Consider the following 22532-nt stretch of genomic DNA (forward strand, 5'->3'; position numbering starts at 1 on the left):
CTTGTTTGAAATAGGCTACAACTTAGTATACCTGTACTTACAGAATTTAAGATGTCCTTTAAGCTTTAAACATGAAATGCAAAATGTTATTATATTTAACTACCAAACATTTTGCAACACCACACAAAAAAGTCCCCAAGTGTTCAAGAAGACTTTAATTTATCAAATAACTGGCAAACACAAATACAAATGAGGCAATAAAAACATATTTAAATTTTCTTTAAAATTCTTGAATAAATAATCAGAGTAACATCATACTGCTCAGTTCCTCTCCTTACATCAACACCAACTTTAACCACAATCATTCAAAGACAATCTCTGTACAGTATTGTTTTGCACTTCAATAATATTTTTTTTTGTCCCTCAAGTTAAAATCATCCATTTCAGGTCCTGCTGTATGGATGCAATAACAAACACAAAATGTAACTGATTCAGCATATATGCAAGGTTATCAAGGCACTGTTATGGGAACAGTTTGTCCTCATCGTCACAGGCCTTTACTCCTGATGGTTTGTCTTTGACAGTGGCTTGGTTGGGCTCTGGTATAAAAACATGTAAGAGTCACACAGCAGCCGTCGCACTAGTTCAGGAGCCTGAGTGGGGTCAGCTCGAGCCAGCTCTTCCTCTGGCTGGATCAGGAAGTCACCCAACTCCGGACAAGCCCTGATCTCTGGAATATTGTAACCATGTTGATCATCACCTATAAGAAAGAGTCACTTTTGGATTAGACATCAGCTTGAGAAGAGATAAAGACTAGTCCATAGACGTCAGAGTGGGGCTTTATCTTAAACTGTAGAGACCTTCTTATCAGTGAAGGCAATCACAGGGGAACATTTCTAAGAAAGGCAAAGCAAGGCAGAATTTTTCCTTGCCCCTGTTACTTTGCTAAATTTTGCCAAGTGCTATGCTCATGATGCATTAATGTTGGGTCTTTGAAAATAATATAAGAAAGAGTACCGTCTGCTCTTTTTATAAAGTGTCTTGAGATAACATTTGCGTTATTGATTGATATTTGTAATTGTAAATATTTCTTGTTTTGGCCAAGAAACAACTTATGCAATCAAATCACACAGAAATAATAATAGCTGGATTCTATCTTACCGTATCTATCTGCCATGCTGTCAAAGAAGAGCCAGGAGTGAGGATCAGAGCCATACTTGACAAAGGACACATAGTGGCTGGTGTGAATGCAGAGTACAGCAAACAGCTGCATCATGTGCCTGGGCACAGAGGTATCAGCAGCCACATCTGCTGGTACTGCTAGAGCTTTGGGGGAGTGAGCCTGGCGCAAGGGATGGGTGTGCACCTTTAGAGAAATATATAAAGTAGTTAGGTTTACAGTGTAAGTTAAGTTAGTGAGGAACTTGATACTGAACTGAAAATGGCCATCTGGCTTACCTGTGTGTTGCAGGTAGAGCAGTACTGTTTGATTCTCCCTGGCTGCAGCTTGCGATCTGGTAAACATTGAAGACACTCGTACTCTGCCAAATGTCCACAGATTAGGCATTCCCTTGGGGCTGTAAGGAAACGTAGGAAACACATAAGCACCTCTGAGCACTTCAAAAACAATGCACTGAGTTCAAATTGATTGTATTACACATCAAAGGGGATTATGTCTGTTTCTCACAGTTGTAGAGAAGATCAGTGATATCCAGCTCAGTGGAGGGGATGATGTGTGAAAACATCTTGTACTTGTTCCCAAACCTTGGCATCTGCACCATTAAACAAGATGGCACCTGATGGACCAATGAGAAAAGCGAAGTTGTAGTTACAGGAATTTGAAGAGGAATTAAACCACGAGAGGTTCTTTTGATGGTAAGAGGAGTACACACTCACCTCTTCAAACTTGAGGTCACCTGACATGCAGGATGTATCAAGGAGCTGTTGAACAGTGGGCAGCTGTCCCATCTGTTCTTTTTCCAGAAAGATCTGGAAGGTGTAGGCACCCTGAGATGTTTCACTTTTTGATCTGAAAAGAAGCCGATTTCAGGACTCAATTTTTCAAAGTCAAAGACGAATAAATATTGAAGACACAGTGGCTCAGGATCTTACTTGAGCTTGAGCAGAGGCTCCATGCAAAGCACCTTCTGAAAGAGGACGGTGATGAACTCCTCTGGGTCTGCAATGAAGTAAAGCGATACAAACATAAAATACTGGAATGGCATGCTTTATTTTGGTGCAAAGCCAAATGCTTCCTATTAAAATATGTGTTTTTAAAAGTGTATATTACACATTTGGGTGTGTACCTTTTTCATCTGTTTGGAATGTGTCACAGCCAAGCTGTGTACGGAAATGCATCACACTCTCAGCAGGCACAAACCCTTGTCTGAAATAAATACATGTGGTATCAGTAAATAAAAAAGGAATCTAAAAATTGGAGTTTCTGTATAAATAGAACCTATCAAGATGCAACCTCTTATGCAACCTATCACTCGCCTATTTTGACTTGTGTAAATAAAAGATCCCTATCACTGAACCAGGCAGAACTTGTTTACCAGTTGAGATTATGTAAAATGTCCTGCTTCGAATGATCTGCAGAAAAAATGATGACACAAACTAGTTTTGAGACGGTCTATTTACCTGCGTAAACGGCTGACTATTTTCCTAAGAGTGCATGTTACAGGTCGCTCTGTGTCAGCAGGATTCTGGCAGATATTATCCAGGGTCACGGCGGAGGTGAACAAACTGAAGAGAGAAAAACACATTGTTTATTTAAGTTCATGATGCTCCTTAAGTTGTACATGATGTCCTCTAAATAAAATTACTTCAGATAATGAAAGATCAAATCAAATTTGGGCTGAACAGTGCTCTACTTGAGGATACAAACAACAGGTTTTACCTAAAGAGTGTTGCATCAAGGTAACAGGAGTTGATGTGTCCCTGAATCCCTTTCATTTTTCCTACCAACAAAGACAAGACCTCTGATTCAGGGACAGGTGGTGCATCCCCGTCCGAGTCCTCAAAAGTAGGAACTGAAAACAGCAAACAAGCCAATTAAAACAGAGGTTCATATGAAAAGTCAATTTGAGAAACTTTTACTTGCAGGAGCCTTGACTGACTTAAACAGAGCCATCACTTTGAATAGTTTTATCAGTGAGTATTTAAAGTGAGTATTTATTTTTCTGAATTGACTGGGATGGGGATTAATACAGACACTGGCAGTAATAGGTGAACAGTGCAACCTGTCAGAATGATATATCTCTTCACAATCTCCTTATCGAGGCGTAACAGTGCCAATTTGAAGTTAATTAAACCAATTCAAAAGCATGATTGATGGCCTTATGTGTTCAGTGGAGAGTCACACTTCAACACAATGCCAAATTCTTAACATCTCGTTCTGTGAGGTTGTGTAATCATTTAGCCACAAAGTTTTTATGTAATTACATAACGCTGACACGCTGATGAACAGAATCATGTTCAGCTTTGCTAAGTGCTTCATTTTATTTGATCTAGTAAGAAGTAACATATTGTAAATCTACAGTAAAATCAAATGCTTTGACATGTAGATTTAAACTGTTAGTGTATGCATGTTCCATCAAAGTAGGAGAAGTGTCTTACCTGGAGGTGTTTCGATGGGTTTTGTGGTCTCTCTTCCTGTAGAGGAGTGGACGAACCTGCTATCGGGGCTGCACTTTGTGATGGGAACAAACAGAGCTCGGCTACCTCTGCAGGTGAAATATCTCTGGCTTCCATACTTCCCATCAGAGCAGCCGTTTACGTCATAGTCCTAGAGCAATCAAAATAATCACTTATGAGGACTTTGTGACCCCTGAAAATTAAATAAAATGATGAAGAATTAGCAACTTACCAATTCTATCCCAGCCCATTCACCACTCTTTCCTACAGGGACCCCCAACCATCGGACAACCCCATACACTGTGACCCCTGTGTTGGAAACCACCTCCACCATGGATCCAACCTCCAAAGGCACAGGAGATATGTTTGAACGTCGGCTTTGAATGACACTCTGCTCTGTCTGGCTCTCTCTCACTTGTCTTGCTCTTGATCCTATGTTCGGCATGGAGTTTATGCGCGTCACTGCTTTTCTGTTTAGACCTAAGGAGAGATGTGGAGGGATGGTGGGAAGGCTGATAGTTAGAAAGTCACATGACATTTCTTTCTGGCTCATCACATGCTGCTTCATCAGATTGACCTCAGGCATACATGGCTCAGGTCTAAATATGAGGTATGTAGAAAGCTCAGGGTTCACAATGTGCAAAACGCAAGACCATTTGACAAATCTACCTGTTTGCATTCCTGTGAAACAGGACCAGTTTTTCTAGTTGGGTACTGGGATGCTTTTTTTCTGCAGTCACAAGATTTTTCTAAATACTTTCTATGGCAACATTACATTCACTGAATAGAATAAGGGGACTCCAGAATTATTATTTTTTAGCCAAAAACCCTTTTCATTGGTCTTTTTTTTTTTTTTAAACAATGATTCACTTGATGAGGAAGAAACAGTTATACACTTATAAAATCACTGTTTCAATCTCTGGCCCCTCCAGCCTGCATGTCATAGGGTCTTCGAGCAAGATACTGAACCCCTTTTACATTTCAGTCTGTGTGTGTGTGTGTGTGGATGGTTGAATGTTGGCATGCAGTTCAAAGTGCTTTTAGTTGTCAGAAGACTGAGAAGGTGCTATACAAAAACAGTTAATTTATAATTGTATAATCCTAAAGACATCACTTCCAAGTATATTTTTGTTAAATAATGCAAAATGTTGATTGAACAGTTTACTTACCCCCACCATGCAGCCCTAGAGGAAGAGAATAGGATGGGACAACCTGGATTATATCTGCAGCACTGAAGAGGGGCAAGGGAGCAGATTTTTTGGATAACAAGTTGTGATCATTGTCCTATGAGAAAGGCAAATTAAAAAAAAAGAAACACAACACACTCATTATCAGATTACAGATTGTAGGTATGGACATCGTCCACAAATAACATTAAGAGTCACATTTCTCGGACAATCCCTTGACTGATAAAGAAACTCTTATTTAGAGATGATGTTGTCATCTGTGCTATTACGTTTTTGTGTATCTGCAATTATTAGCTTCAGAAAAAAACAACAACTTAAATTTGAAACACTACATGTACTCTCAACACTGCAAATAATAACCAAAACAAACAACTTCACCCACCACAAATTCCACCTCAAAGCCAAGCATCTGCAGGTCCTCTTTGTTCTCCTTCTTCCCAATTTGCATCAGGTTCTTCACCAGCGCAGGCATGTGTCCCTTCTTGTACCTCAACACCACCAGGTCATCCTGAGACAGCTCACAGATAGCTGAGAAAAGCTGGGGGTTACAAAGCAGCTCCAGGCGTTTGCTTGCGGAGGTAACCAAGAGCAGCAGCTGGGCCTGGTGACGGGTCAGAGGGTATGTGTCCTCTCTCTCCACGATACCTCCGCTCTTGGGGCTCCCGTTGCCGCTGTACAGCAGCCCCGTCAGCTCCCCCCGCTGTGTCTCTGCCTCCACACGACCGATACATCCACGGCAAAAGCCTTTCCTCGACTTCCCACGAATCACAATGAAAAACTTTTCTGTCAGGCATGCTTTACTTTTGGGCTCCATTGGAACTGTTTCCTCCAGTATAGTTCTGACTAAGCAGGTTTTGTACTGTGGAAGCAGAAGGATAGTCAACCTGTGGAAACACATGAGTGGTCATCATCAGGCTAGCCTTCTTAATACATGCGAGACAATAGATAACATGCATTTTGGGCAAAAACATCCTGTTTAACAGCTGGCCACTCATCGTTTCATGAACAACTGATACAATGTCACAAAAGTAGTAGTCTACAAAGGGGTTGTGTAGGCTATGGCTGCTGTTTTCATTTTTATTTAACACTTCCCACGTTCCCTCCAAAGCATAAACATTGACTCTATGACAGCCTTAAAACATACGAGCTGCTGTTTTACGTTAGGCTACTCGAGTTTCTAAAAGTTGGTAAAGGCTTTCATTAGTCCGTATATCACTTACTGGGTCAATTTGTCAACAGCTTACTCCGCTTCGTTACTTCTTTGCTGACACATAAATCCTACACAAAAACTGGTAACTCCGACTATGACAGCTCTCTTCCTCTTCATCACACTCCTGTGTGCGCCAACCTGCAGGCATTTAAATACTGACCTGCCTGCGACCGTCAACGCCCACATAAGCGCTCAATCTCCCCGCCTTGAAATTGCTTTATTTGAATTTATTTGTGCAAATATACACTGTATTTTTGATTCGAAATGGGGGACATCGTTGACACTGTGTTTTTCCTGAAAGTATCTGTTTGTTCACGTATGTAGCAACAACAGCCTATGAAAACTAAACTTATTTCAAGAGTGCAGGCTACTGTAGTTCAACTGGAAGTCTAGATGGAATTTGTTTGTAAGTTTTCTCATTGTTTATGCAGGGATATGGCTTTAATATGATAACGATTCTCTGTCTTTCCACAAGTGTACACAATGTACATTCCTATTATTTAATTTAATACCATATATTTCTCCTGATAATTAATCTGTAAATATGTTGTTGTTGTTGTTTTTTTTACTTTTTGCTGATTCTAGGCTACTCTTCTTTTTTTTGTGCTGTAACAACAACAGTTCTCCCTAGTTGGACTAGCATTAAATTGCATTTCCAAATTCAATGATTTTTATAAGCCTTTCAGCAGTATAGGCTACATTACTGTATGCAGTGACACATTTTTTTTTAATCAGTCTCATGACCTATGACTCGTGGCTTTCACAAAAACTGTTCTACCTCATTAGATCTGTCACAAAGACCAAAACTCCAGTTAGCTTAATTTCATAGTAGATGTTTTGATGAAATCAAGGATCCCTTTGCTGGTTGGTTGGGCTTCATTAACATTTTGAGAAGGACAGGTAACAGGAGGTTACCATTTCCTATTGTATATTATGACTGCAATATTACTCATCAAAATAGGCCTATATGTATTCACAAGCTTTATTTGCATAAATGTAACTGACAATATTCCCTTCAAATAATACTATTACAGAAAGTTCAATAATAGTAATAATCAACAGCAGAGTAAAAAATAACAGTAATTATTCAAGATTGTTTAATTCAGTAACTAATTCCACGAGTCCTAGGTTTTGAGTGACATGTTTGTCTGCTTAACTCATGTGAAATGTCCTCCGACGCTGTCAGGCAAGAATGTCTGTTGGCATCTTTAGTGCACATCAGGTTTACGTAACAGCCCTCATTCTTCAGCACAGTGAGCGTCCTCAACCCACATGACCAACCTCTGTTGTTTGTTAGCTAAATTATCAGATCAGAAGTCAGGTATGGAGAGATTATTCCTTTAATCAGTTTTGAAGATCAATTACATGACTCTACATTTTTGCCTTCTTTTACATGAAGCACTTGTTGGCTGGTTATTACAAAAACATTAGAGTGGATATATCATCTGCTGAGATTTTCCAATGTGTCCTGGAAGGTGTTCAAGAAAAAGTGAAGAAGACTACAATAAGTTATTATATAACTGAGGTAGCGTTATAGCCGTAATGACATCTTCTTTCCTTATGACACCCTGAACATCAGAGTGTGCTTTCTGGCCCTGTTCTTGGAAGACCTGTGCACTCTCTTCTGGGAACACAGCTGTTAAGGCTGAATTTGGAAAACAAGAATGACTAATATTAGATCATTCCTAGTGTAACACCAAAGGTCAGTTACTTAATATCATACTTACAGTCAACAAGAACTCCATCTGACCTAAGCTTGGGATGACGTCTTCTCGTGTATATGCTTTCATTTGTCTCTTTATGGAAGGACAATGCTCTGCTCATTGCCTAAAGTTTAAAAAACAACTACATTCTGAAACTTTTCCAGGAGAAATAGTTACATCTTTCATTGAATCACAAGTTCACAAATTTAATGTTTGGTGATCAAACCTGGTTTACCATATTCAAACTCTGTTGTCCAATTGAGCTGCTAAATGCCATGTAGACCCCACATTTACTTCCTGCTGGCACCACTAATGTTGGCATGGGGGATAACAGAGGCCTTTTTTCTGGCTGGACTCGGTTTTTCTGAAACACAAATGGCATGCAAGTGGGCTATAAAAATAAAAAAATACTTTGTGACTGTTTTATTTGGTGATTTTTTTTAAACTAATTCACCTGGTTGGTTAATGGTTGCCCTCTGGTTTTGTTTGGCCAGGAAAAGTCAAGTATGGCACTGTTAAGAATAATGCCAGACTGCGTTATGATTTTGCTTCCGAATGGCTTGCATAACGAACTGAAATGTCATGAAGACAGGAGATAAGATAGAAGAATGTCAGTGTGATCAGCTTCCCATACCATACATTCCCACTGTTCACGTCAGGTCGTCTGCGTTACCTTACAACTGACACCATGAGATCATCTGGTCCAATGACTGCTACCTGCCCAGCCAACTGTGTCTGTAGAGAGAAAGCGTTTCAGTTGTGCTCATACAGAGACGTTTGAGAGTAATTGATAACCACAAGTATATTCATCAAACAATCACTTTCTTTAGCAAGAGAAGATAAACTAAACAGGAAGTTCACTAAAATGTCAAAGCCCATATTTACAATCATTCTGAGAATACTCTAAGAGAGCTTCTACCCTGGCTTAAAAAACCAGCAAGGGAGTCCACATTTTAAGAGTGTTAGAAACATTCTGAGAGCATCTTTTTGAAAGGAAGGGTTATAAATTGATATCTTAGGGAGGCGGAGTTGACCCCATTGCTAGGAAAGACAATCTTTCAAAGGCAGTGATTCATTGATCCAAAACAAAACAGAGACAAAATAAAGCCAGACAGGAGGCTGGCGGCCAAGTAGTTAGTGATGCCTGTGTTGGACAGAGACCGTCATACTGGAAGCAGGCAGCCCAGGCTTGTCTCCTTTACCACATATCATTCCCCAATCTCTCTCGCCCTCATATTTGACTCTTTCCACTGTACTGTCTCTCCAATAAAAGGTGTAAAAAAAAGCCCAGAAACAAATCTTTAAAAAAATTATAATTAAGACAGACAAATAGGATAGTGAAAACTAGGGCCAAATCAGGGAATCCAGTCAGACATTGTGTAGTTATGAACACTACTTTATGCAATGAACTCTGTTGAAATAAATTTGTTTAGAAGTATAAAGCCTGCGAAATGTTTTAAACACATGCCCACTTTTGCAGCAGCCTGCTCACATGATGTGAGCACATCTCTTATGAGATCAGACAATGATATGAAAACATTTTATTATCAAAGAATCTCAACTGAGTACCTGACTTTTCGTGTTATTGTTCTCATTGAGATGGTAGCCGACCAAAAGGTTGAGATCTGACATCAGTGCTGCACCAGGAGGAATTAGAATAATAGAGTCTGAGACAAGAATGAAACAGTCTCAGTTACAGGCACATTATTCAATCTATTGTTAAAATACAATGGGCCCTGAAAAGAGTTTGTAAACAATGTTTATTCTTCACCATTTAATAGGCCCTCTACTGGCCGCTCCACCAGCACACTGTAGTTACTGATGTCCTCTCTGCTGAGGACTCCTCCATTAGCTCGCACCTTTTGGGGAACACACAGAAAGTGGACTCTTATTGGAATATCAGAATAATAATGGACTGATTTGTTGATGTCTGTGTTGAAGTCAGTCTTAAAACAAATTCCCCACCATAATTTATTCCAATCCAAACAGACATTTCATGTTTGGATGTCATTCACCTCATCCTCTATTTCCTGTGAGAAGTTTCCATTATAGAAGTTTGAGAGTGGAGCCTGCAGGACTCCAGCCAGACCAGGCATCCTCAGGATTAAACCCGAATGTAGAGCCTGACCATCAGGAAAGAAAATGTCCCTGAAACGCTTTGAAAGCGTCTCACCCTTCACCTTTTCTATGGCCTCAGCTGTAGAGAAAAAAAACACAAATGAGTCACTTCCTGGTTTATCATCCTCAGGTGACATCATCCTGCGATATTGTTGGTAGGTGGTTAAAGAGAAAACAAATGACAAAGAACATCTTGACTCACAAAGACTGAGAGAGACATTGAAACCTTCTTTGGCAACAGAGGCAGCTCTGTAGACCACATCCTTCCAAGGTAACCTGCAGAGATTTTGTGGTAAATATCAGTTTGAGTAACAGGTTAATTAGAAAAGGTCTAAACACTAGATACATTTCACATGACCTTTTTACCTCCCATACAGGCTGTGAGCATGATGCAACCCTCTGAGCATTCCTGGCACTCCCACTTGCAGACCTGTCTGAACGGACAATATAAAAAGCTTATACATGGTTACATTAAAATAAAATAAAAAATCAGACCTCCCTTTCATTTACATTTAGCTTAGGAAAATATAGCAGCATTTCCTCTTTTAGTGTTTCAGGTGCAGTGTCCTGATAATTTATCACCCTGGTTTTGTTCTTTTGGATATCATGAACCAGCATCACGCCACCTCTGCAAAGAATAAGCAAAGGATGAATTTGTAATCACATCACTTATTGATATTTTATATCACTCATATCAAAAACATGTCTGTGACATACCCACCAACTCCGGACACATGTGGATGCACAACACTCAAACACAGGGCGGCAGCGATGGCAGCATCGACGCTTGATCCATGGTCATGAAGAACTTTCAGACCCAGGGCAGTGCAGAGCTCGTGATCCGACACTAACACACCTTTTATAGACACCTGAGAACTAACTGAAGTCAGGATACATAATGCAGATGCGGTACTGGTTGCATGTGGAATACTTCACAACATACCAGAATTTGCCTCAGGTTAATATGTAGGATCAGCGCTATGGTCACTCCAAAAGCAAAGGTGATGAATGCAGCATAGACAGGAACGAGTGAGGCCTTACTGGAGCTGGCCTCGTTGGTCTCTTTGAGGTTTGACAGGCTTTGGTCTGGATATTCTTGGCTACCTGAGACCAGCTGTTTAAGATGAACCTCTTTTGGGAGGTTGCTGACATCTGTTGCAGCAGCAGGAGCAAACAAGATTAAAACTTAAACTATATGGCAACATCTCGATGTACGGCGCCTAGGAATGTTAACCATTTAGCCTCAGTCTGCATCCACTTACTGTTATTTTGACTCAAGTCACAGGTGAAGTCAGTCGTTGAAGGGCTCTTATTCAAATGGGATGAAGCAGCAACGCTTTTGTAACTATTTTTTATTTGCTGGGTAAGTTTTGATTTAAGAGTATTATCCATCTTTCCAGTGTTCTGCCTTAAAACAGAAAGCCTCTTCATTGTAATGGTGTGACGTCCCTCAGCTGAACATGTAATCAAACACAGAAGGCACAATTACCTTTCAGCCAATGAGATCTCGGCATTTGCTTCTGTCACACAAAGAGCAGTTCAAGGACAATTGGGCATATAATATCAAGATAAACAACATATAGGTAAAGCACAAAGTTATTGGGTTTTTTTAAGTTAAAAAGTTTATTTAACTAAGTTCACAGAGGTAAGTGCATGTCACTGCTACATTCTTCATTCTCATCCAAGTGTATGACATCTCATGCACACAAACAGGAGAACATGGTGTATCTCATTTAATGAGGTGTACATCTTTCAAATACAGTACAAGTTCAAATGTAGCTGCCTGCTAGCTGGGTAACGTTTGTCAAGTGTTATAATGGGTTACATCAAGATAAGATGTATAGCTTAATTCTGTGAAAGACAACGGTATAAAAGATGAATAATTAACATGAATAACTATGACGTGTTGTCAGATATTTCCCCGCTAACATTTTGCAGGTGAACAACCAAAGCCTCAGTGGCTAAGGTTGCGATGTCCTGGCTGTTGGAGGGGGAATGAGTGATGGTGGACTCCTTGGCGTACGCGGTTTTGGCGCTGAATGGCATTACGAGCCATGTGGTGTTTGTCTGCCCAGGCCTTAGCTTTCTGTATGGAAGTTAACTGTGAGGCTTCGAGCAACGCTTTAGGCTGACACAGAGAGCCTGTGATGACCCGGCTGGTGCTGCTGCTGCTTTGAACTGTGGACTCTGGATCTAACACACTGGAGAGACACAAAAGCAAGTTAGAGAATGAATCAACCTTGAGAGTCTGTATCCATCAGTTTAAGTACATTTTAAGTTTAAGGGAAATACAAACGTTGTGCATTTCTTGAGAAGTTGGTTTAAAATAAGATCAGTATAGGGAAGGGAAAGTCTTCCATTATCAGGAATTATGGACAACTTGGAGGCCAGGAGCAGGATGGACAGTCGCTTTCTTAGGATACATAAACTCCTGAAAATGGACACCTCAAGGGGAATCACCTCACTTAAGAATTAATGGATTTTATTTTAGCTTTAGACCATGGTATGTTTTCACATGTTTTGGGATTGAAATTTGAAGTTTATAAAAAGCTATAACCCCAGAGTTTAACATTTGTTTATTTATTATAACCTGAAACAACAATTACCATCTCATTAGGTTTAAGTACATGGAAGTGTTGTTTACAGCTCTAGTAAAACAATTCTACAATTCATTCAGCAGACACTTTGACCCAAAGTGACGAACATCAGAGAGTAAGTAGTAATAAGTAATACAACAAATATTAAATTGAGTCAGCTCATAGTCTTCGACTGAGTTATGAGCAGAAAAGCTAACAGTATGTTAGCATTGGGCTGGCAGTAGCTCACTCCGTAGGGACTTGGGTTGGGAACGGGAGGATCACCGGTTCAAGTCCCAGTGCGGACCTGGTAGCTTGAGAGGTGCCAGGACACTTCTCGAGCACTACTGAAGTGCCCTTGAGCAAGGCACCAAAACCCCAACCTGCACAGCAGAATATAGCAACCCAACTCTGACATCTCCTCTACATTCCTATGCTGAATGGTCAACCTTAAGTATTTAAAATAATTAGATGTTTACAACATATAAACCTCAAAATTGTCATAAATGAACAAAAGGTCATGTTTACTGCCACCCTCAAAATATAATTAGAGATGTAAGCTGGTCACTTATGTGAGCTGAGAATCACCATGTACAGAGTGAGTAGGTTTCTGGCATCTGTTAAACATCTTGTGAGTTACAGGCGCCACCTTGTGGTATCAGAGGATACAGCTACTGGAGAACTACACACCCTGCTGTCAGTAACAGAGGTCTTCCCCACTTACACCTCTCAGTTTCTCTACACTAAACTAGATAGGAATTGGTATAAAGAAGCATGAAAGTATCTCTTTGTTGTCAGCTTGTTAACATGTTGCAAATATTGAAATGGAGGATTTGACTGATAGCAGCATATTCATTCATTCAGTTTTTCCAGAACTACGCCATAGTTATGCTTTTGTCAGGAATTAGAGCGAGACTAGAGCCAATATGAATACATTTTTAACCCAGACCATGGAATACATTTAAGTTTTTCCTTTTCAGCAATTGAGTATGATTGTTTGATGTTCAAGATGTTCATGTTGCAATGAAAAATGTATCCTACTTGCAAATACCTGTTATCAGTTTCTATGTTTGCAACAACATCTCCGTGAGGGGCGGGGCTTGTGTCAGTCAGCTCTGCACCTTGTTTTTCAGCTGAGACGGCCTCTGTGGGGACAAATTCCATTTTTAATATAAACTTGGACGTAATTTAGATCACATTAAGTACTTTGTCCTGTTCTTCATGTGCACATTTCATAAGCTAAGCATACACAGGAGGTAAACAGGCTGTATTAGAAAAAGATGTTGAATATGTCATTTGTATTTAGACAATTGTTTGGCTTAAATGGCTTTAAGGCATCATATCATCATATTTGACTAAACATTTAAGTCCACATCTATGTAAGCAATTGGCCCAATTTCATAAAATGTATTTACAAAACACAGCTGTTAAAATATGTACCAATGTACATTTATCTATGTTGTTGTAAGAAAACATATAATTCAATATATATATATCCCATGATGACTGACCTTGATGACTGACAACAAGCCATCCTTCTTCCAACACTTCTCCAGACTTCACTTCTTGAAGGGTCTCCTCCTCCCCACCGAAAAGCAGACGGGTTATTGTTCTGAACATTTTTGGTTTCTCCTTGTCTTCTTTTGTGCTGTTTGTTTTGTCTGTCGTTCCTTTCTTCCTTCACTTTTCCAGCAGACAGCTCAGGTGTTGAGTCTTTATCTGCTAAAGATGAGACAATACTTCCTCAGTTCATACAGCATCATAACTGCCTTCAGCCATGCTTATTCTACACCGCCTTTGACTGTTATGAGGTGGGTGATGCCAACACACTACATTCATTACTATTTTTCAAAATTCAAGAAACGTGGGTCAGCTGACTAGTTTGTCCAATGAAAGTCCGTATAACACACTGGGTTTAAATAATGGTGCCCACTCCCCCAGAATTTCATTGTTAGGGTCCATCTGTCTTGATATGGGGGAGGGGCTCATTTGATCCAGCATCTCATGCACCTTTCAAATGTATATGCTGAGCCATTGAGTTCATAGCTGGAATGATAATGCACTATAGCCTAGCTGCAATCTTGTTATTGTGTTGTTTCATTCTTAGGCAGAGAGGGAACCATTATAGAAATGACGGGTGTAATAAAATGAATAATCATGTTAGGAGCACTGATCAGTTCTTCCTACAGTTAAACTTGCCTCGCTGACTGAAATCGGCCTACATATATTTTTATTAATTCAGGCATTTTGCTCTCAAGGAGTCCTCAGTGGTTTGCAAAAAATATATCGTTATGTTCCACGACTGCAACCTAACTCAAATAAGACAATCAATGACAGTAGTAGTACACATTAAATCCATTTAAGATAAAATAGTTAAACGCGTTTTCTAATGGCATCATCTATGTAAACAGTCGTCTGTTTACGCCCGAAGTGGTTAATTTTACTGTAACCCGACAGTGTCCTTACCAGATTATATCGTTTCTCAGTTACAGCCGTAGACCATTGTAGAGTTGCAACATGCAACAAATTTACCGGCTATCTGGATTGTTTTTGATAAACCTATGGAAACCTACAGCTGCTGTTAAATCCAAGGCTGTTGTTTTGTATTTTAAAATCTCTAACCGATCACAGACAACAGATGACCCGCCCGTGTCCGCGCCCACAAGAGCAAACCCACCAATCAGAGGCCGCCCTCTGAGCCCTCGTTTCATGCTAAGAGGAAACATTGTTACCAAGAAGACTTGTTTCTATAAAAAAGGGTTTTTAACTCGTTGTTTTTGCGCACCTCTTCTTGGAAATGGCATCTTCGCTCTAACTTTGATCCATTTCCTACGGGTCTTCCTATAGGCTACAAACTATTTAATTTCATTTTGCAAGGCTGTGGTTTAAACCAGACACACAACATTCGTAAGCGGAAGTGTAGTTCTTGACTTGATTTTCCGGTGCTCCGGTTAACAGCGCTGTAGGTTTAATATTATCAGTCTGTGGGTTTAACGGAGATATAAATGTAATGTAATGTAAGTGGGCTACCACCTTTCCAACTTGTGTCACGGGCTTTTAGCATCATAGCCAGAAAATACGCCGAGAATTTCTACATTGGGATCACAGGTTGTAGTGCAGTCGGCACCATAGATCGTTTATGTACACACAGATGCCTCCTCCCCTTATTTTACCCATGTCACCGTCTCTGCCTGCTCGCACTAAGTATATCTAGGGACATGAAAGAGAGGCAAGCATCGTAGATAGTAACCAACCTTCTGTAAAGCTTAACAAAGATGCCTCACTGAATCCAGTACAATAGCCTATCTTATATATATATATATATGTCCGTATAGCGTCCACTTTCTTTCCCAAGGAGCGCATATTTGTGAAGGCAAAAGCTGGAAGGGGTGGTCGATTAGATCTCCTTCGTTGCCTCCTGTCTTTCTACGTTTCTTTCTCTCTTTTTTTTCATTCTGGTTAGCTTCTGGGGGATATCATCCAGCATCAGACGGTAGAAGTTGCTTGATGCCACTGCGAGCCATGCCGCCTCGCAACACCTGTTCCCTTTTGCATTCAGGTGTGCTTTCGGACGCTGCATTGAAAAACATTTTCCAAGCAGACTGATTATCCACAATAAGAAGCAAAGTTAGAAGGACACTCACTCATCCTTGAGACTTAAACATTCCTGTAGACAGGCCGAATAAGACAACATTTAATCCACATTAAATCATAGGCATTAAACACACGAAAACCAAACACACATACTCACAAACCGTGCTGCAGTGCGCAGCTGAGCACCGTACCTGATGGTCATTGATAGCCTAATGTTACATCTGTAGTTTAAAAAAATGAAAATGAAGTAGGATAAGGATAACTGATCATATTTTGTTACTCGGTTTCCTCCAGAAGGTGGCGCATGTAGCCTAGGCCTACTCTGTCGAGGTATCCATCAGGCTGCACGACTTAAGGAAGTGTGAGTCAAATTAAGTTGAGGCAGGTCTGATGACCAATTTACCACAGTTACAATCTCACAACGCAGTCAATTAAGTGATTGCAAAGAAAATTGTGAGACATGTTTTGATCATTTATGAAGCATATGTTTAACTTTCATTCTCCTCTAAATTAAAGCGAGGAAAAACACTGGTGACTATAAAAGCAACTCAACGGCCACTGCTCAAAGTGATTATACTGGAGACTTTCAGTGTTAGAATATATTTGAATGTGATTGTGTTTATAGGCTACGCGCTGTAAAAGACTGGCAAACCTACCCACTAGACTGCATTGCATAGTTCGTTGTGTTTCTCAGCACATATACAAGTATGATTCAGTATTCACTAGTAGTATTTAAACTGAATTCAACTATGCAGAAAACTGGCTTAGTTAGCCTAATTCAATCCTATTTACAGATATCAACATCTACATATCTTGACCACACATGGCCCTGTAGGGGATTTTGATGTATTACCCCAACATAGCCTTTATAATTAAGCCTATTAATCAGCCTACTGTGTGTAGTTTCCATTGAGTATATACTAAAAGATTTGTGAATGGTCTTGTCTTTAGGGCTACACAATTGAATGCCCCTGTGTCAATGTGTGAGACCTGCGTTTATGTTGTTGTCAAAAGTCTGAGCGTGAGGGCTCCATCCTTCGCACTTGTGTGGTGATACAGGGGGTTGAGAAGGGGTGGAGGAGGTGGGGAGGGCCCTCGGGGCGAGCACACCCCTACCGCCTGTGACAGAGTATTTCAGAACACAGGCTAGCATTTAGTCATTGTGCATGGAAGCTGCACTCAAACTTGTCTGTTGAAGTCCGCTCGAACTTTTTGACAACAGGAGTACATTATTTTTTTTCTCCCCTAAAGATCCGAGGACCACCAGTAACCTACATTTTTATACTCGCAGACACTGTGCGTCGTGACCACAGGATACTTTTACGCACAGTTGGCTAAACTCACAAGGACGATGCCTCGGTCTTTCTTGGTCAAAAAGTACTTCGCTAAACAAAAGCCAAACTACAGTGAACTTGAATGTCAGAATGGTAAGTTAAAAATATTTTTATTCCTTGTATGAATTAAGAAAGCTTACTTACATAACTGTCTAACTCGGTGAAAACCACCTGCTGTCGGAAGTGGCTTTTAGGCTTTTTGGTATTATTTACACTTACTTCAAAAATGCACAGTTCTGTGCTTTCTATCTCTGGTTTAACGACAACCCTGGCTACTCCCCGTTCAAGTCAGGGCCCGTTAGACGTACTTTCCCCCTTTTTGCAACCAGACAGAGCCTCATTCATGTTACAAGCACTTATGAATACGTGGGAGGAAACGGCCCATGAAGCCTTCCCATAGCTCCATCTTTATGCTCTCTAAATTCTAAGAACAACAATAATCTCTTAGCAAATCAGAAAGGGCAGTAACGGTATAAGATGTTAACGTTTATAAAAGCTTTCAGACAGTTATCTTGTCGTATTTTCTTCTATATTTCATTAAAATATTTTTGAACTTTTTGTGAACAGTTTGGATCTGGGTCCTGTTATGAACTATCTTCTCCCTTTCTGTTTCAGACACCTCACTGGAGAGGTTCCCTCTTGCTGAGCTCCAGTCAGGATATAACTCTGCCACCTGCTTCACAACAGGTCTGGTGTGGGATCTGAGTGTCCTGCCTACCCTCTACTTGCCCACTTCCCAAACAGACCCAGCTACCGCTCCGGGCCCCCTGGACCTCAGCTCCCCATCCAGCCTCAGCAGCAGTGCCAGCAGTTGTGGAGAGGAGGATGAAGGACGCACATCAGACCCCCCTAGTCCTGAACCCGTACACACATATGCCCCTCGCCAGCGGATGAAATGCACCGGGGTTATGGCTCATATTAGCCCCCCTGAGGAAGAAGAAGAGAGAGAGACCCCAGTCACTGCAGCGAGGCCAGCCTTCCTCTGCAAACACTGCCCAAAAGAGTACACCAGCCTCGGGGCTCTGAAGATGCACATCCGCTCACACACCCTCCCCTGTGTGTGTACCACCTGTGGAAAGGCTTTTTCTCGGCCTTGGCTGCTGCGTGGCCACATCCGCACACACACAGGTAAGACCCATGCCTAACCATATTCCACATTAAACCTCAATAATAAGCTAATTGTTTACTTTATTGATGATTAATTGGGGAGGAAATCTGTGTATGTGTTCCTGTGATGCTGTGAATCTACATAGGAGTTGCTGTCATTGTGAGTCAGCAGGTCACTCCAAAATTTCAGGTGTGAAGTGAGGGAGCAGAATATACATGACAATCAGTCTGATGAGGTCAGCACCTGATCGTCAGACGTTATCACAGAGGGAAGCCCCCCTGTAGACCCTGCTCTCATTGATCACTCTTTGTGTTTAATGTCCCTACAACAATGACTCGTCTGCTAATTATCTTATCATGGCTGCTGGGGAAGGCAGGAGTGACAAAAGGTTAAAAGAACACCTGATTCCTCTGTGCTATCACTGAGCACTTAGTACCTGCAGCAACTTGTTAGTGTGATAATCTGATTTGGCTCTGATTGAATCATGTTAATTCAGTCAGGCTCTGACCCCACTCCCACGTGCTTCCTTGTTATCTTCTGAATGTGTGTGTGTGTGTGTTGTGAGGTGTTACTGTTAGGCTCATGTAAACTTAGAGACACATGAACCTAACACACCTAAAGGAAGTGCCATTGAAGTTATATAAGTTCCTTTCTTTCATTTTCCAGGTGAGCGCCCATTCTCTTGCCCTCACTGCAACCGGGCCTTCGCTGATCGCTCCAACCTGCGGGCCCATTTGCAGACACATGCCGAGGTGAAGAAGTACCAGTGTGGCATCTGCTCACGCACCTTCAGCCGCATGTCGTTGCTACAGAAGCACAGCTCTTCAGGGTGCTGCTCCACCACGGTGTGAAACACCACAGGAACGGACAAAGGGTATCCACTCAAAGCTCAGGGCGGTGGTGGGCTAGTGGCCCAGGAGATGGTGCCTACAAAAGCCCAGCTGGCCTGAAGATGATCTGTAAGGCCACAAAGAGCAAATGGCTCTTTTTTAAGAGACCTGGAAGGAATCAAGCCTTATTATTGGATCTGAATTTACAAGCCTTTTAGCGTCTCTGCTTTGTGATACAACAACTGAGGAGCAGAATTCATTCTTCCTATCTAGATAGAGGTCATGAGGCTGGACCAAAGCTGAACAGAGCAATGCAAACACTCACTTGATATCAGCCCCTTTGCTGCCATTGTGCCCATTCCAAAGAAAAAATATGTAGTGACCTCATAGGGGTAAGAGGTGTGCTTTCCTGTCTCCGTCCTGGTGCCGGCTAGCTCAGGATCATGGCCTAGACACAGCTGCTGAGAGGTAGGGGTGCGTGGGTGGAATAAATCTCTCAGCATGCCTTATAACACACACACACACACACACACACACACACACACACACACACACACTCAGTCACACACACGCACAAAAGCAAATGCACACACAGCTGTCCCTGGTACTGTGGTGTAGATAGACGAGGTGCTAACAGGTGCTACAGCCATGACCTTCGCTGGTTGATAGCAGGTGACTTCCACTGCCCTTGGTTTGCTTAAGAAAAAAGAGGAAGCATGTCATTACAAAACAATGGCATCAGTTAGTCTTTCTGACCGGTGGGGATTGTTTTAAGCCTTTATTTTGACTACATCCAAACCTTGTCTTTAATCTGATGGTTTCAGAGATAGGACAGGACCTTCTATCAGTTGTTATCCAAAGAAGCTTCACTTTGCAGCACCACTCTTATGTGGGTGACGATGCAAGCCATGCACTCCGAGTTACCAGTGTTAATTATAACAGCCAAAGCCATATTTTGTAACTTAAATGAATGTGTGCCTTGAAATTGTATTACTTTTGAAACCAAATGTGCCTTTTTACCTCAGTATTTGCTCATTTAAAGTCAGCATTCAAAGCAGTATTAAAGATTTGTGCCAAACAGTTTGAATTGTAATAAGGCTGGGACCAAAAACTGTTAAGAGTTTACATTATGGAGAAAAGGTTGTGTAAATGTGATCAGAACGTTGTAAATGGACAATCCAAAGATGAGTTTTTAACTTTCCTAAACATTTTATGGCAGTTTTTATAGTGCAATGTGCCAATGATGTGTTATTTTAATTTTGTACAATGCTTGTGTGTTCACTCCTTTTCAGTTTTCCTGTATGTTGTAACTGATGCATTTTTTCAGACAATAAAGTAATTTATGTTTATTAAAACTGGTTCTTTTGTTTTTTGTAGCATCCATGCCAGTTTGATCCCTTATTTGATAGTGTTAATATGCAGGGTGCAGTCGATGCATTTGTTGTATCTGTTTGATCATTAACTAGGAGACTTCTATTGGATCTTGACATTAGGCGTGTTCACTGAGCCGACATTGTGGTAAATTGCAGAAGTAGAATTGCAGATGTGCAGGTGAACACGATTTGTGATGGACGGGAACAACTGCTTGCACCTGTTTCCAGTATCCACCTGCCACCTACTTCTCAATGTTGCCATGCAAATATTGGTTGTGTAAATAGGAATGTGTGTTTGCATGCTACTAAAAGTGGACCTAAGTGAAAGTTACATTTATTGTTTTTGATATGAAGTCATTTGTTTTCCCTGCAGATCTTGAAATTATCTTAGTTGGCTATTGTAGTGATTGCAGTGTGTGTGTGTGAAATTGTTTTCCTCCCAGGGGGAGTATAACATTCTCCTCTTCATCTGCCTAGACAGTGAGTCAGAGTCTGCTCAGAGCAGAGCTGTAGGTTCCCATGACTCTCTGCTCTCAATGGGTAAGTCGGCCACTAGTCAGTCAGTCAGTCAGTCAGTCAGTTAGTTGGTGTGCGTGGGCTGAAGCCCAGCCACTCCAGCCACTCCAGCAAAAGAGTGAGGTAAGCTCTTCCACAGCACAGATCCTTCTTTCCCTCTGAGTCAGGGAAATGTGCTCATAGCTACCAGCCAGGCCGACCACTGCAGCATGACACAGAGACTCCCCTCACACACTAAGTTCTTCTAACCAAACTTCTTTATTTGATTCTCAAACATCAGTACCCTAATATAGACCAGGTCTGACAAAAAGTGAATGTGAGAGCCCTTGATTGTGGTTTCTTTGACTATTATATTGATTGGTTATTTACCCATGTTGCTCTAGGGAAAGAGGCTTATTAAAATCTCAGATGTTTAAGGTTATCTCAGGACTATTTTGATGATGTCAGCTGCTATGTCCTGAGGTAGGGGTGTTAGTTCTGCTCACAAAGACCACTGAAGTCATTCCCTGATTTAAACTTTATTCAACTTTTACAACACTTTGTTTTTTTGGTCAGCAACGATGAAGCACTACATCTCCAAAATTGATATTCTTTTGATCAACGTCTTGGCAAAACGTTTGAACGTTTGAATCTTGTGAGGTCACCATTGCCACAGCAGCACAGCCTCCATCGGCCACAGAAAACTCATGTATTTTAAATCTCTGCTGCATCACAAGTAACTGTGCTTATTCCAACCTTTTGTAGAGAAAAGAAAACACAACATGCTCTGCTTCATGTTCCTCGGGGAGAGTGGAGGGCCTGGATCTGAAATCTGAGAGCGTTTTCCTGCTGTGTGCTTTACAGTGCCAGAGCACTCACTGTAATTTACCAAAAGTGGCTGCTATTTATGCCATAAAGCATGTGTTTAACATTCCTGAACCCCACTGTGTTTGTGTATTCCTCGCTCTCTCACTCTCTGGCTCTCTCCCACTCACTCTCTTTGCCTGCCTCTTCGACTGTGTTTCTATTTATGTGTGTGTGTGTGTGTGTGTGTGTTTGTGTGTGTGTGTGTGTGTGTGTGTGTGTGTGTGTGTGTGTGTGTGTGTGTGTGTGTGTGTGTGTGGTGAGTGGAAACGGTCCCTACAGAGCAGCAGCCCTTTCCCTCTCCACAGAAGGATCATCTCGCCCCCTCTGAGACAAGGCCGACAGGAAGTGGGAGTTTACATTGGCCTACTTTACACAAAAAAAGAAGCCTGGGTCATGAAGCTGCAGAGAGCACTGTTTCTGCTGCTGCTCCGTTGTGCCAATACCAGCACCACCTCCCATCCCCCAATCAGCTGTCCCACCCATGGCCCCCGCCATCTTTTAGCCAAGTTTTCAGGATGGAGTAGGGTGGCCAGGAACCAGAGAGTGGCCTTCAGAGTAGCA

At 41.3% G+C, this 22532-nt stretch overlaps 3 protein-coding genes across 3 annotated transcripts; 1 reads left to right on the top strand and 2 right to left on the bottom strand.

The window, feature by feature from the left end:
- Positions 1–137: 137 nt before the first annotated feature.
- cyld2 (cylindromatosis (turban tumor syndrome) 2) lies at positions 138–6127 on the bottom strand. The gene is made up of 14 exons (XM_029277335.2): positions 5984–6127; positions 5146–5647; positions 4746–4860; positions 3809–4056; positions 3559–3727; positions 2840–2972; positions 2581–2685; positions 2247–2326; positions 2053–2119; positions 1837–1969; positions 1628–1736; positions 1399–1517; positions 1102–1306; positions 138–700 (listed from the first exon to the last, which is right to left on the bottom strand). Exons 2-14 carry the CDS (start codon positions 5575–5577, stop codon positions 498–500), a joined length of 2118 nt encoding a protein of 705 aa, XP_029133168.2. The 5' UTR covers positions 5578–5647; positions 5984–6127; the 3' UTR covers positions 138–497.
- Positions 6128–7297: 1170 nt separating this feature from the next.
- LOC109983871 (cylindromatosis (turban tumor syndrome) 2) lies at positions 7298–15019 on the bottom strand. Its single transcript, XM_029277336.2, has 17 exons — positions 14837–15019; positions 13882–14092; positions 13422–13515; positions 11057–11995; positions 10738–10946; positions 10512–10663; positions 10305–10422; positions 10161–10228; positions 9997–10070; positions 9692–9873; positions 9448–9535; positions 9246–9343; positions 8350–8411; positions 8131–8248; positions 7912–8040; positions 7701–7800; positions 7298–7618 (listed from the first exon to the last, which is right to left on the bottom strand). Exons 4-17 carry the CDS (start codon positions 11223–11225, stop codon positions 7473–7475), a joined length of 1713 nt encoding a protein of 570 aa, XP_029133169.2. The 5' UTR covers positions 11226–11995; positions 13422–13515; positions 13882–14092; positions 14837–15019; the 3' UTR covers positions 7298–7472.
- A 2073-nt stretch (positions 15020–17092) lies between these two features.
- Positions 17093–20591, top strand: snai1a (snail family zinc finger 1a). The gene is made up of 3 exons (XM_020633868.3): positions 17093–17391; positions 17914–18426; positions 19073–20591. Exons 1-3 carry the CDS (start codon positions 17316–17318, stop codon positions 19255–19257), a joined length of 774 nt encoding a protein of 257 aa, XP_020489524.1. The 5' UTR covers positions 17093–17315; the 3' UTR covers positions 19258–20591.
- Positions 20592–22532: the final 1941 nt, after the last annotated feature.

Source organism: Labrus bergylta, chromosome 5 (genome assembly GCF_963930695.1).
Source record: "Labrus bergylta chromosome 5, fLabBer1.1, whole genome shotgun sequence".
NCBI classification, from domain to species: Eukaryota; Metazoa; Chordata; class Actinopteri; order Labriformes; family Labridae; genus Labrus; species Labrus bergylta.

Coding starts and splice junctions, on each gene's coding strand:
- cyld2 (XM_029277335.2), bottom strand. CDS start 5,577: ATGGAGCCCAAAAGTAAAGCATGCCTGACAGAAAAGTTTTTCATTGTG. Junction 4,861..5,145: donor GCTTTGAGGTGGAATTTGTG/GTGGGTGAAGTT, acceptor CCTTTCTCATAG/GACAATGATCACAACTTGTT. Junction 2,120..2,246: donor ATTCCAAACAGATGAAAAAG/GTACACACCCAA, acceptor ACTTCATTGCAG/ACCCAGAGGAGTTCATCACC.
- snai1a (XM_020633868.3), top strand. CDS start 17,316: ATGCCTCGGTCTTTCTTGGTCAAAAAGTACTTCGCTAAACAAAAGCCA. Junction 17,392..17,913: donor TGAACTTGAATGTCAGAATG/GTAAGTTAAAAA, acceptor TTTCTGTTTCAG/ACACCTCACTGGAGAGGTTC. Junction 18,427..19,072: donor CCACATCCGCACACACACAG/GTAAGACCCATG, acceptor TTCATTTTCCAG/GTGAGCGCCCATTCTCTTGC.
- LOC109983871 (XM_029277336.2), bottom strand. CDS start 11,225: ATGAAGAGGCTTTCTGTTTTAAGGCAGAACACTGGAAAGATGGATAAT. Junction 10,423..10,511: donor CATGTGTCCGGAGTTGGTGG/GTATGTCACAGA, acceptor TATTCTTTGCAG/AGGTGGCGTGATGCTGGTTC. Junction 9,344..9,447: donor AGTAGAGGGCCTATTAAATG/GTGAAGAATAAA, acceptor TTCTTGTCTCAG/ACTCTATTATTCTAATTCCT.